Raw genomic sequence first — 13,904 nt, forward strand, 5'->3', positions numbered from 1 at the left:
ACAGCTATGCCCCCACTGAGACATAAGGTGGCTTCTTGCCAGATCCATTGGCTTCCTTTGACTCTGTGAAAATGTATGCCTGATACTATTGTCACCGCCTATGGGACTGTTAACTTGTCTGTGTGTCTATATGAACTGAGAGCTTTGTGGACATCACGTCTCCTTTTACCCTTGCTCTTCTTATCCCTTACTTTTCTGCCTTATTCCTTACCGTTGCCCTTAACAGTACACTTTGCCGTTATCCCGTATCGTCTTATCCCCCTTTCCCCTGATGCCTTATGCCTGTCGCCTTCACCCCTACTGTTTGTTCTTATGTCTGACGCTTTGCCCTTAGCCTTATGCTCTTATACTCTTCTTCTCCCTTCTTTCATCTTCCCCCAAGGAATAAAGAAAATACAGGAAAAACGTGCCTGAGTCAGTTAGTTTATTCTTCCCCTCAGATCCCATTCCCAAGACAGCTTTCGCTTGTCACAGAAGTCTTACTCTGAACCCTGGAAGAGTGCTGAGACTGGTACTCTGTAGTTCTCGGTAAATAATCATATATANTATATATCACTATATAAAATTTATGCCAAGTTCAAGAAAAGAGTGAAACCTTTGCCTGCATGGATACTTGATGCTGATCAACTGGAGCTGAAGTGACTAGCAGTGTTGAGGCTAAATCTTCTGGGAGGTATTCCCTGATAGCATACCAAAACTGTGTTTGGAAGCAGCTAAGGCTGTACCTCATCCTTGATGTTGAACACGCTAGTGTAATATTCAGGCAGATAGTACTGGTTTAGAAGTCATAAAGGTGTCATTGAGAATAACTGAGTTTTGACACTGTGAGAGGTCACGAGAGGCCATTGGTGAAGATTCAGCCCCAGAGGTAATTGAAGGCCTTTGTTTGAAGGGGCCATGCATAGAACTTGAGGTCCGACACCACTAAAAGAGCCTCACAGAGATTGCTTGAGAAAGTGCTGCCAAATTTCTGACAAAGATCACAATGTTTTGGAGATGACAATATAAGGGATGACCACCAAGAATAGCAGCAGCTGTGGAGTGGAGCCCGCTGGACCCTAGAAGATAACATGCAGAGAGTATGGAGACCTAGAAGTGATCCATGCCTTTTGGAGGAGCCCAGAAGATTGTGATTGAATCCCACTTGACTGGACATTGAGTTACTTAAGCTTTTGGAGATTGCTTTTGCTTTTTCATTTTGTTACATTGCCCTGGCTCTTCCCTCTTGAAGTAAGTCATAAATTATTGATTTTAATTTTGATTTTACAGGATCCCACAGTTGAGAGACTTGGATTTTAAAAGAAGTTGTATTTTAAAAGCCTGAATTTTTAAAGATGTGGGGTTTTAACATTTTGGAATAGTTTATATTGTGGTGTCAATATTAATGTTAGATATTAGAGATGAATGAGAAAGGCAAGGTAGTGACTTAAAAGTGATGTGCATGAGTGTCAAGTTGACAACGAATCAGTTGTGCTAGAACAGGGCCATGGCTCAGTGTATAATCTTTCTTACCACCATTCTTTGAGACATACATAGTGGAACAAAGAAAAAAATGACTCCCTAAGGTCGTCTGTTGACAGCCACCCTCCTTCTATGGCAGGAGTATGCATGTAAGATTACATATACAAATAAGTAAATGTAATAAAAATAAAAATATATTGGTCAAGCTGAGAGATATAAGTTTATATTATAGTACCTAAAATGGGAGAAAAAGCAAACCAATTAAAAGAGCAAAAGACAATAGTGTGATTTGGTTTCGTGGGTGTCACATTAATCTGAGCAGCCTAGTAATTGGTCTTAAGAACATGGTATAAAATTTTTAGTTAGACTATACTTCTGTTGGTTTACACTGTAATATAAGAATGAACATTTTCTTAATAATTTCAGTGTTATGTAAAACATAAGCAGTAATATTTTTCCAACCTTGAAATTTTCCTGATAATAAAATTATGGCAAAGTTTAAGCAGCCTTTTTCAGTTAGCAACAACATCAGCAAGGGAACTAAAAAACTAAAAAAAAACTCTCTTCTAGTGCAGAAGTGTTTCTATCTAAAGAAACATAATAGAGGGATTTCTGCTAATATTTTTGCTTTCTGCAGTGCATTGAAAATGTGTTGCTACCATATAAACAATTTAACCATTCCTCAACTTCACTTACAATTTGCAATGAATGGTGCTGATTATAGCCTCCAAAAACTTTTTGAAGTCCAGATACCAAGTAACCGTAGAATTTAGTCAATCTTATATGGGACATTTCTGTCCTATTTCTATCTATCCCCAAGGCCTCAAGAAAACTAGAGGAGCAGGGCAGAAAAATTATAAGTTATAGATTGGGCAAGATAACACCTTCCGGACATGTCAGGACTGTTATACTCCTGAATTCTCAAAACCTGATAACTTGCCAAAGGAAAAGAAAAAGAGCATTATATTTCCATGTGTAATTCTAAGGCAAGAGCAAAATACATAGGACAGACCATACATATGAAGAAAGATGGGGAGAAGTATTGGGGGATTGGAAAGGAGGAGAGGGAAGGGAAACTTGGTATTATCTTATAATATTTAAAAAAGAATTAAAATAAAGAGAGCACAAGAAGTCTCATGCCTCATTTGATATTCACTTACAAAACAAAACATTGCAGTAGTAAGTTATGTATTGAAAAAATTATTCTGTCCATATTAACAGAAAGGCCATGGGATATAGAGAAATGAATATGTCCTTCAAACTAAGAGTTAATATCTATAAGTCCATCTTTGGGCATTCTAATCATAAATATTATGATATTCCATGTAAGATTATGATCTGTGTATCAACCCTCATAATGGCAAACATGTGAGGTACTGTGTTTAGTTACTGAGATGCATTATCTTTCTGGGCGTTGGTGGTGCACGCCCAGGGTTAGGAATTAATTCCAGCACTTGGGAGGCAGAGGCAGGCAGATCTCTGTGAGTGTGAGGCCAGCCTTGTCAGCTAGTTCTAGGATAGGCTCCAAAGCTACAGAGAAACCCTGTCGTAAAAAAAAAAATGCATTCTCTTATTTTCCTTGTGACAATGCCTTATAATGCTGACCTGTGCACTACTCTGAAGATTGTAATCATACCTCTAACTACTACCTGTCTATTTAGAGAGTTGGGGGGGTAATCAATGTATTAACATATTTATTTTATATGTAGTACTTTATCATATACCATTTAAGTGCATGCAGATGAGCATTGAGTCCCAGCACAGGCTTACTTTGATATTGAAGCAGTACTGTGAAAGTCTGTGACCTGTTTATTGCAAACACTGCATTTCAGCCACAGTTTCACCATGACCAGAATATGCAGCGTGTACAATCTTGCAATGTAATTAGTTTGAAATTGAGGAAGCTTAATTTTAAAATTGAATTGTTCATGAAAATCTATTTTCATACTCTATAGCCGAAGCAGTTTCTCTTCATAAAATGTTTTATAGTTGTTTGAAGAAATTAAGTGTAGTTAATCAGAAAGAACATTATGGTTTGACACCTAATTTGAAAGCCCTGTCTTGAAACAGTGAATGATGGCCTATGGAATTACATAGGCCAATAAGAACCCAAATAGGAAATCCATTTATGCTAAAAGTAGATTTCAGTATGGATTAAGTCAGTGCTGCTGTGTCTTTGTATGAGACATATTTCCTGCATTATATATGTTCGCTAAAATACACAATTCATTGTTTAACAGGTTGAGAAATACTAAACTAATAACATGGTGAATTATCCAATTATATATAAGAAAACATATCACTGACCTTAATTCTCTGTGCAAACAGAAAGCAACAATGAAGTTCAAAGCACTAAAAGACAGTGGCAAAATATAGTTCGTGCAGCGTTATGATTGCAGCTCTTTACTCTGTCCTTTGTCCTTCAGTTCCACCAGTCATTGTGATGCCCCAGAAGTCCTTCAATGCTACTGCAGAGAGAGGAGAAGAGATGACATTAACTTGCAGGGCCTCAGGCTCTCCAGATCCTACCATCTCTTGGTTTCGGTAAGTAAAGGACCCATGTCTTCTATGTGGTGTTCTTGGGCTCACAGAGCAATATTTGAAAGTACAATTATATAGAAAGAGACAAACATTGCCTAGGCGCATTTAAAATATATATTATCTAACACCAAAGAATCATCTCTGAAATCAGACATACAAGTAACATTTTATAGCCCGAGTGGGTTTTATTATGGAATATATGTATACGTAAACATACCTAGATGTAACAAAAATTAATAAGAAAAGATAGCATGGATTTGAAAAAGCTTCTTTTGGACCCTTTTTTCTATTTGTTTTGTACTATTCTAGTTTCCCTGTTTTTTATTTCATTGTTTAAATGCCTGTTTGATTTCTAAGGAGAAAGAGGAGGAAAGGTTGTGAAATATTATGAGAGGGGAAGTAGGGAAGACATGACAGGGAAGAGAACCGAAATAAAAATATATTATATGAAAAAAATCTATTTTTAATAAGATAAAAAGAAAAGCAAATAAACAAGGAGATTTTAGAAGGAGAAAAGGTTAAGGGAATGATATAACTGTTTTATATCTCATAAATAACAGAAATAATGAAACGAGCTCTAAAAATAATTGACAATTAGTGTGCTTGTGTATGAATGTTCATGTGCGTGTGCTTGGGTGTGAGACAGTACTGGTGTGTACATACCATAGCATATTTATGGATCTCAAAGGACGACTTTCAAGATCTGGTTCTTGCCTTTCACTGTGGAAACTGGAATAAACTTTGATCTCCAAACTTGTTAGTACTTTACCTCAATGAGGCATCTTGCCTGCCTCAGGTGCTATTAATTACGGGCTAATTATATTAGATTGGATAGACGAAGAGTACAGCATGTGAGCTTGTCGTAATGTCCCTTAGGGAACGATTGACAGAGACTGCTTACTGGAGCTACTGAGGTATTTTTTGTTCAGCGTTGGCCCTGCAGCCTTGTTACTGATGGAGTCTATGTTTTGCGGCTGGAACAAAGTCTGTATTAAAATGGATATTTTAGCATTCTTAGCAACCATATTGTTTGAATGCAACATCATTTACTATTATGTGAACGTAACTGCATATTTTCTTTTTTGTACTACATTATAAATTAAATATACATATGACATTTCAAGAAGATATTTTTTAATTTAAAAAATTCTCATAAAAAGAAATTAATGTATTCTAAAAACTATTCTTTAAATGTTTACTTCTGCCTATTATTTTAAGTTTTCAAATGTGCTTCGATTCCATTATTACCAAGCACCATTTTATTGTTCTCTGTTATCATTGACTGTTGCTCAAAGGAATAAATTGAAGACAATAAAGCTTCAAAAGGTCAGTCTTGTACATAAGAATTAGAGCACAGTTTATGCGGCTAAGGATTTGGCTTAGTCACTTAAGTGCTTACCTCATAAGCATTTGATCCTGAGTTAGATTATATCGCTATGAATATTCCAGATATGCTGGTATTGTCAATTTAAGGATAAATACGTGGATACACTAGGATCGTAGATCACTGGCAAGCCCCTCCAGGATAAGTGATGAGCCCAATGACAAACACTGTCAAGAAGCAAATGACAGCATTCCTGAATGTCATACCCTATATTATACTCTGGCTTCACAAATATACATACTTAAGTATTTTATACATACATATATAAATATTTGTTTATAATATGTATGTACAAAATACTTAATATACAAAATATAAATATGGAGTTTATTGCAGGAACACTAAGATCTTTAACAATTGTTATAAATGGCAATCTGTAAGGAAATATCACAAAGTAATTAGTATTGAATGAAATAAAGGAAAAAGAAAGGAAAGGACATAACTGCTCCTAGGTGCAGTGGGGAGAAATGTTATGGTAGGAAAGCATAGTCAGAGGCAAGGACATCTGGAAGAGTCTACTTAACTAGACTGATCTGGGTCATGTGAGAGATGTGGAAGAAAGAGGAGAGAGAAGATAAGAGGGGAACCAGGTGCAGCAGCCAGGGAGCCAAAGGTACAAAAGGGAAGGGGCAAGTAATCAAAATGTCTGGATTATACAGAGATAAGAGGTTCTGGAGGAAGGCAGAGCAGCCTCTGTGTTGGAGACTTCAGAGGAGAGAGTGGGCTATGTAAAGTGTATCCTTTAAAGGGTAGGGACTGAGGGATGTTGGGAGAATCTGGTGGCCAGGTCAAATCTTTATATGTTAAATAGGCACCTCTGCTGTTTGTCCTAGGTTTGAAACTTAATAACTATAGTCTGTATATACAAAGATAAAATTCACAATATTTAAATTTTGTAATGTTTTAAAAATAAGAATATACACAATTATTTTTATTGCTCTTTAAACAAGTCTTGATAATAGGATTTTAAGATCTTTATCTTGTTTATAATTTTATCATAGTAGTATTCAATAAGCTTAATATTTCTACAAACAAGGTGAATGGAACTTATTTATGCAGATTTTAATTCTTGGTAATAATATTTGACTGGAATTGTCCATCAGACATTAGCATACTAGCCCAAGGCTAGTATGTGTCTAAGTGAATGCCGGATTCCAAATAATCCCTTGAGTTCATAGTATATCTAATTGAGTCATAAAAAAGTTTCTATGTCATTCATCCCCAAGAACAAATAATTATCTAGACCATTAACCTAATGATTATACATGCCCAGAGGTATTTAACTTCTGTTTTTAAATTTCTTGAAAATTATTTTCTTATACTTTTTTGGAAATAATTATCATAAGAACTAAAATTAATCAAGTCCAGAATGTTTATATTTCTTCATCTGTATGCCTTCAAATACCATTTCTTGGTGATAATGGAGAATACTTAGAAACCAAACAATTTTTTGGTGCCTGATTGTTTTAAATGTATTGTGTGAATAGGATTGTATTGTTGTAACATTTGTACAGATATATTTATTTTACTGAAAATTTTATTTGATCCCATTTATCTGTAGATATAGCATATCAAAACTTTGAAAATAAATTCTTGTAAACACTGGAAAGTGTAGTTAGATGCACTAAAGGATCCAGACAACCTGCTAAGCAGAGATGGTACACACAAGTGATATGATAGGAGCCCACTGAGTTAGTATCCACAGGCTACTGTAAGAAAACACATGTATTAGGTGACTAAAATGGCAGAAATGTATTTCTGCACATTTCTGGAGGCCTGGTATCCAAGTTCAAGGTACCAGTGGGACTGGTTGCTGATGAGGACTTTCTCCCTGCATCCTGATGTCCACTTCTTCACTTTATCCTGTTACAGCCTTTCCACTGCATATAAATGCGGCTTTTTTATTTTATTTTTTTAGATCATAGGTTTTTGAGATAGAGAGATGACACAGACATGGGAACTTTAGTTCTATCCATACAATCCACGTAACAGATATGTGTTTGCATTTTCGTGCTTGTAAAACCAGTGCTGGAGAGGAGGGAAAATGCCATGTGGATTTATGGAGCTCAGCCGTCAATCAGACTTCACACACACACTATCCATCAAATGCAAGTGTCACTTATTCAAACACAAACTTGTTTTATTTCTTTAATTTTTGAAGTCTCTGTCTCCAAATTGATTCACTTAAAGAGTTAGGGAGCCAACATTCAAATGGTGACAGGAGGAGTTGGGGAAGGGAAGAATAATATCAAAATATATCATATGAAAAATTTTAAAATAAAATATCCACTAGATTATTGTTGTCAGTCTATTAATTAGGTGAATTCTATTGATTAGGTGAATTCTATTGATTTACAGAGTAAATATCACAATGCATTCTCTTAAGACTCCCCTATTCATTTATTTTTGAGATCAGCCCTCTCTTGGATGTGGATTACTGAAAATATTTTCACATGCTGCAGGGTGGCCTTTTGTCTTATTGCAACTGGCCTTTGCCTTCCGGAAACTTTTCAGTTTCATGAGGTCCCATTTATTAATTTTCAATCTCATTGTCTGTGCTATTGATTTTCTATTCACGTAGTTGTCTCCTGTGCCAATGTGTTGAAGACTACTTTCCACTCTTTTCTATCAGGTTGACTGTTACTGTATTTTTGTTAAGGTCTTTAACACAGTTGGATTTGATGATAAATATGGACCTATTTGTATTCTTCTACATGCTGATAACCAATATTGCCAGCACCATTTGTTGAAGTTGCTTTCTTTTGTCCATTGTAGAATTTGGTCTTCTTTGTCAAAAATCTGATGTGCATAGGTATATGGATTTATGCTTGTGTCTTTGATTTGATTCTATTGATCTACCTGCCTGTTTTTATGCCAATACCATCCTGTTTTTATCACCATAATTCTGCAGTGTGGCTTCAGGTCAGGAACAGTGATACCAATGGCAGCTCTTTTATTGATTAGATTGTTTTAGTTATCTTGGTTTCTTCTCATTAAAAAAATATAGTAATCCAATTAAAAAGAAACCATGTACAGACCTAAACAGAGAATTCTCAGCAGAAACACTTAAAGAAATGTTCAACATCCTTAGCCATCAGGGAAATGCAAATCAAAATGACTCTGAAATTCCATCCTACAGCTTTCGTAATGGCTAAGATCGAAAACATTAATGGCAGTTTATGCTGGAGAGGATGTATAGCAAAGAGAACATGCCTTCATTGCTGGTGGGAGTGCAAACTTGTGCAGTCCCTTTGTAAAGTAATATTGTTGGCTTCTCAGAAAATTAGGAATCAATCTACTTCAAGACCCAGCTATACCTCTCTTGGGCATATACCTAAAGTATGCTCAATAATTCCACAAGGACACTTGCTCAACTACATTGATACCAGCTTTATTCTTAGCAGACAAAACCTGGAAACAGCCTATATATTCCTCAACCAAATATTGGATAAAGAATGTGTGCTATATCTATACAATGGAGTGTTATTCAGGTATTAAAATAATGACATCGTGAAATTTGAAGGCAAATGGTTGGAACCAGAAAAAAAGAATCATACTGAATAAAGTAACCCAGACCCAGAAAGGTGGTATGTACTCACACAATAGATATTAGCTGTAAAGTAAAGAATAACTATGCTATACGAGAGACCAGGTAATAAGGAGGACACAAAGAGGGATGCATGGATATCCCTGGGAAGGGGAAATTGAAGTAATCTCCTGGGTGCGGATGGGAACTTGAGGGATCAGGTGAAGGGATGAATGGAGGAGAGGAGTGTTGAAAGAGATGACTCGGAAGGGAGGGGGCATTTCAGAATCAAGTAGAAACCCGATGAAAGGGAAACTTCCACAAATCTACAATAATGTCCCCAGCTAAGATTTCTAGTAATATTTAATATGTAATATGAACTGGCCTTCTCCTCTGATCAGATTGGTGACTACCCTGGTTCTCATCAAAGAACTTTCATTCATTAACTGTTGGAAACAGATGCAAGATTTACAGCCAAACATGACAAGCTAGGGTATTCTGCTGAAGAGAGGGAGAAAGAATTGTAGGAGACAGAGGTGTCAAGAATATCACAATACCTACAGATACAGCTAACTTGGCTCAGAGGAACTCATAGAATCTGACCAACATTCAGGAAGCCTGCATAGGACCAAACTAGGCCCTCTACATATGTGACAGATGTGTGGTTTGGTCTGCTTGTGGGACTCCTAACAACGGGAGCAAGGGCTGTCCTTAAGCATTGGCTGCCTCTTAGGAACCCACTCCGAATAATGCATTACCTTGTCCAGCCTTAGTACAAGGGGAAGAGATTAGTCCCACTGGAATCTAAGAATTTATGCTTTGGTGATACCCATGGGAAGCCTGTCACTTTCCTTAACAGAAACAGAGAAGGAGGAATTAGCAGGGAAAGGGGTAAGAAGAGAGAAAGGAGAGGAAACTGTGGTTGGGACATAAAATGAGTAAATAAATTAAAACAAAACACACTCCTATTCAGATTCTGATGTCTTTCTTATGCAGTACAAGGATTAAGAAGCTGATATAGCTGCTGCATGCTCAGTAATCCTATTTTTGTGCTTGAATTGTTAAAGGGCTACTCTGTTTTGTGAAGGAATATTTTACAAAGGTAATTAAGAGAAGACAGTAATATTGCTCACAGTTTGAGGTTTCCTTCCACTGAGGGATAGCAGGGGAACACGGAACACCTGATTCAATTGCATCAGAGGACAGCTCTGAATTTTTCGGCCCAGCTACCTTTGTCCTTTTTATTCTGCTTAGAATTCCAGCCTTTGGATGGTACTGTTGGACTAGCCAGCTACACTTTTAACAACCTTAATCGAAAAACTCCCTCACAGATACACAAAGATTTGTTTTGACGGCAATTCCAGATTCTCCCAGCTGAGAATCAAAATGAGTATATCTTCCTGTACTATTTTGTGACAAAGTTGAAAAGTCAGCCTTGATTGTTTCTTATTCAAATTAGCTGAACCAGCTTTTCATCACTTTTTTTTGGCTAAAGGTTGTACTATAAATGCATTTTTATTGTTGTGATGAAGGGCTATTCAGGTGATTTCTCTATTATCCAGTCTTTAATGACATGTTTTTATAGAAATGTGTTCATGGTCTTTAATTCCATGTAAGAGCCTAGCATAATCCATTAAACCTTGTTACATATTTAATTTCTATATTGCGTCAGTGTTCTTCTTTCTCTTGCCTTGATAACTTCAGAATTCGTTTCTTATTCTATGCCCTTTTTATTCATTCTGTCTGTCTGTCTCTGCCCTCTGTCTGTCTCTGTCTCTCTATCTTTGTCTCTCTCTCTCTGTATATATATGTGTGTGTGTGTACAATTTGTAAACATAATAAACTTTTAATTTGCATTAGCTTCAGTGAATATTGCTTCTATTTTTGTTATTTTCTTTCTGTGTACTTTGCATTTATCTTCCTAAACAGCGTCTTTTCTAAGGATGCTGTTTTCTTTCAGTCTGTGGTTATGTTTGACTTCAATTTTTTATGTTATTTGTTAATTATATTAAATACTTGCCAATTAGCAAATTATTTAATAACATTTACCAATTCACTCTTTCTTCTATTTCAGTGCATGCTAGTAAATATTCTGTACATTTAAAAAACAGACATAAAAGTGTGTAACCCATTTCTATTTAATAATGGTTGTTATCTGTACATATTCATACATATGACCCACTTTTTATTAATAAGTTTTTGAAGTTTCTATATATTTTTTCTAACTATTATTTAAATTTGCATATAAATATGCATATTTCTACTTCCATTTTTTACCATTGTAGTTGTCATTTTGAAGCAATATCTTCTGTATTTAAATTCTATACATCTCAGGTTCAAACAGCAAGAATGTTTCATGGGTTTGTTTAGCAGTAAGAGGTACAAAATGAAACATTATTTCAATTCTCTTTTCTCCTGCTTACTCTTTGTTATGTCTTCATGCTCTAAAATTTGCATTTCTATACCCTCAAGTTCTATGGTCACATAAACAGTATTCACTAACTACAGAAAGATTTCCATCATCTTATATTTTCATTGCTTATATTTCAGGTGTATATTTTGAAAATGCTTGTGATGTCTCTGATGTTATTGCTGTGACTTATGTATTAATATAATTCTGTTGAAAGATTCAATGGTATATAAAAGTCTTGCTGTGGTCTCGCTGAACATAGTGGACAATGAGGACTACTGAGACCTCAAGAACAATGGCAATGGGTTTTTGATCCTATTGTACCTATTGGTTTCGTGGGAGCCTAGGCAGTTTGGATGCTCACCTTACTAGACCTGGATGGAGGTGGGTGGTCCTTGGACTTCCCACAGGGCAGGGAACCCTGATTGCTCTTTGGGCTGATGAGGGAGGGATACTTGATTGGGGGAGGGGGAGGGAAAGGGGAGGCCGCAGTGGGGAAGAGACAGAAATCTTTAATAAATAAATAAATAAAAATAAAAATAAAAAAAGTCTTGCTGTGTTTATTTGTAGGAAGGATTTTAAAATAATCATCTAGAATTTTTATGTTGAAATTTAAACTGATACAGATATATTAATATTCTCCACCACAGAAAGATGCTGTCGATGGCCATAGTATCAATTCAGCTCACAAATTGCCAAATATAATTTAGAAATAGAAATATGCAAAACAGTAAAGGGAAAATAAAATGAGCAAAATGAAATAAAAATATAAGTAAAAGAAATAAATAAAGAAATTTTATAATGTGGAATGAAGTTTTAAAATATTTTATGCTTTTAAAATATAATAGAAAAATGTTAATAGCCATTATTACTATAACTACATAAATTTTGTAGGAAATATATTTCATTGTACAAATAAATTGGAAAATAATAATTATTGATTGATAACTATGAGAAAAAATTTTTCTCTATACTACCACATTAATTTTTATTGATGAGACTTATATAAAAATAAATTCATGTCATTTATATTGTTTCTTATGAGATTAAAGGAATTCTCACAGAAATTGTGCTTATGTCATCCACATGTGTATATAAATATGTTACATGATTGTATATTAACTAATTAATAAGGTGCAAAGTGAATTATAAACCTGTAATAAAAACAGTATTTTATAATATTGTCTAAGTTGAAGTTATATATTTTCATTATTTGATTAATATTAGGATTTCAAATTCAAAATGTCATTTTTATCTTCAAATGAAACTAAATATCAAGTATTGTTTTATACATTTGTCTTAGGTTTACTTGAAAAGTAAAAATGTGTTTTGACTGAACTATAACAATCAGTTTTACTGCTCATAAAAATGTATATCATTATATTGTGAATATCAACTTTTTCATTATTTATTTAGGAATGGCAAGCTCATTGAAGAAAATGAAAAATACATTTTAAAGGGCAGTAATACAGAGCTCACGGTCAGAAATATAATCAACAAAGATGGTGGTTCTTATGTCTGCAAAGCCATAAATAAGGCAGGAGAAGATGAAAAGCAGGCTTTCCTTCAAGTCTTTGGTAAGTATTACAATGCTATGGTTATAATGTAATATTCATTAAGAGGGAAGGAAGTCAAAACCAATCTTTGCTCTGCTATTGGATGGAAACTCTAAACTTTCCATATATTAAAAACTGTTTCTTCATCTCAACAAGGAAGATTAAATGATAAAATTTTCGACAGAATTATCTTAAGAAATACATGTGATGGAGGAGGGTCATCTGTCTATTTGTTACTTTCATTGGATAATGAAGAAACTGCCTTGGCTTTTTGATAGGGCTGGATTTTGATAGGTGGAGTAGACAAAACAGAATGTTGGGAGAAAGAAAGCATAGTTGGTCAGACGCAATGGAGCCAGCTGCCAGGTCAGACATGCTGAATCTTTCCTGGTAAGCCGCCACCTCGTGGTGCTACACAGATTATTAGAAATGGGTTAATCAAGATTTGAGAGTTAGTCAAGAAGAGACTAAATATAATGGGCCAGGCAGTGTTTAAAAGAACACAATTTGTGTGTTGTTATTTCGGGGCATAAGCTAGCCCTGTGGGAGCCAGGCTGGAAAGCAGCCCACCTTTCCTTTTACATGCATGTAATAATATGAAAATTCCATAGGATATTGATAGATGGTAAAAAGAGAATTTGTTTACATTTTACCCAATGAGCTATATATAAGATCATACATCTCTGAATAATTATCTTAATAAATCATTGAAGGACACATTTTTGAATTAATTTTGCATTTAATAGTTTCAAAATTTCTCATGTATAAGGCTTGAGTTTATAAACATTTCCCTGTAGCTATAAGCAGTGTCTTACCATCTTTAAAAGACACTGTTTAAGAATTATTCATATTGATCAAGAGACATATTGCTTTCCTGAAGCAACTTTGTAAGCATATAGCTTAGTAAAAAATATTGATTTTACTCTCATTATCTTGACAACTACAGAGAAAATTGCTCAAAAACTGTGGGAACTAATGTTAAACAAGTTTTACAAAAGGCCTGGGTTCTGTTTCTAGTACCAACAC

The 13,904-nt window shown here is 35.0% G+C and overlaps 1 protein-coding gene across 1 annotated transcript in view; it reads left to right on the forward strand.

Moving 5' to 3' along the window:
• Positions 1–13,904, forward strand: part of Ncam2 (neural cell adhesion molecule 2) — a 390,522-nt gene that overhangs the window by 234,702 nt on the left and 141,916 nt on the right. Inside the window, exons 6-7 of the mRNA XM_050163353.1 lie at positions 3,888–4,005; positions 12,739–12,899. Of these exons, the coding sequence (XP_050019310.1) occupies positions 3,888–4,005; positions 12,739–12,899 (279 nt within the window). The remainder of the gene's footprint in view (positions 1–3,887; positions 4,006–12,738; positions 12,900–13,904) is intronic.

This window comes from Alexandromys fortis, unplaced genomic scaffold (assembly GCF_014885135.2).
Source record: "Alexandromys fortis isolate MF-2015 unplaced genomic scaffold, M_Fortis_MF-2015_v1.1 scaffold_129, whole genome shotgun sequence".
NCBI classification, from domain to species: domain Eukaryota; kingdom Metazoa; phylum Chordata; class Mammalia; order Rodentia; family Cricetidae; genus Alexandromys; species Alexandromys fortis.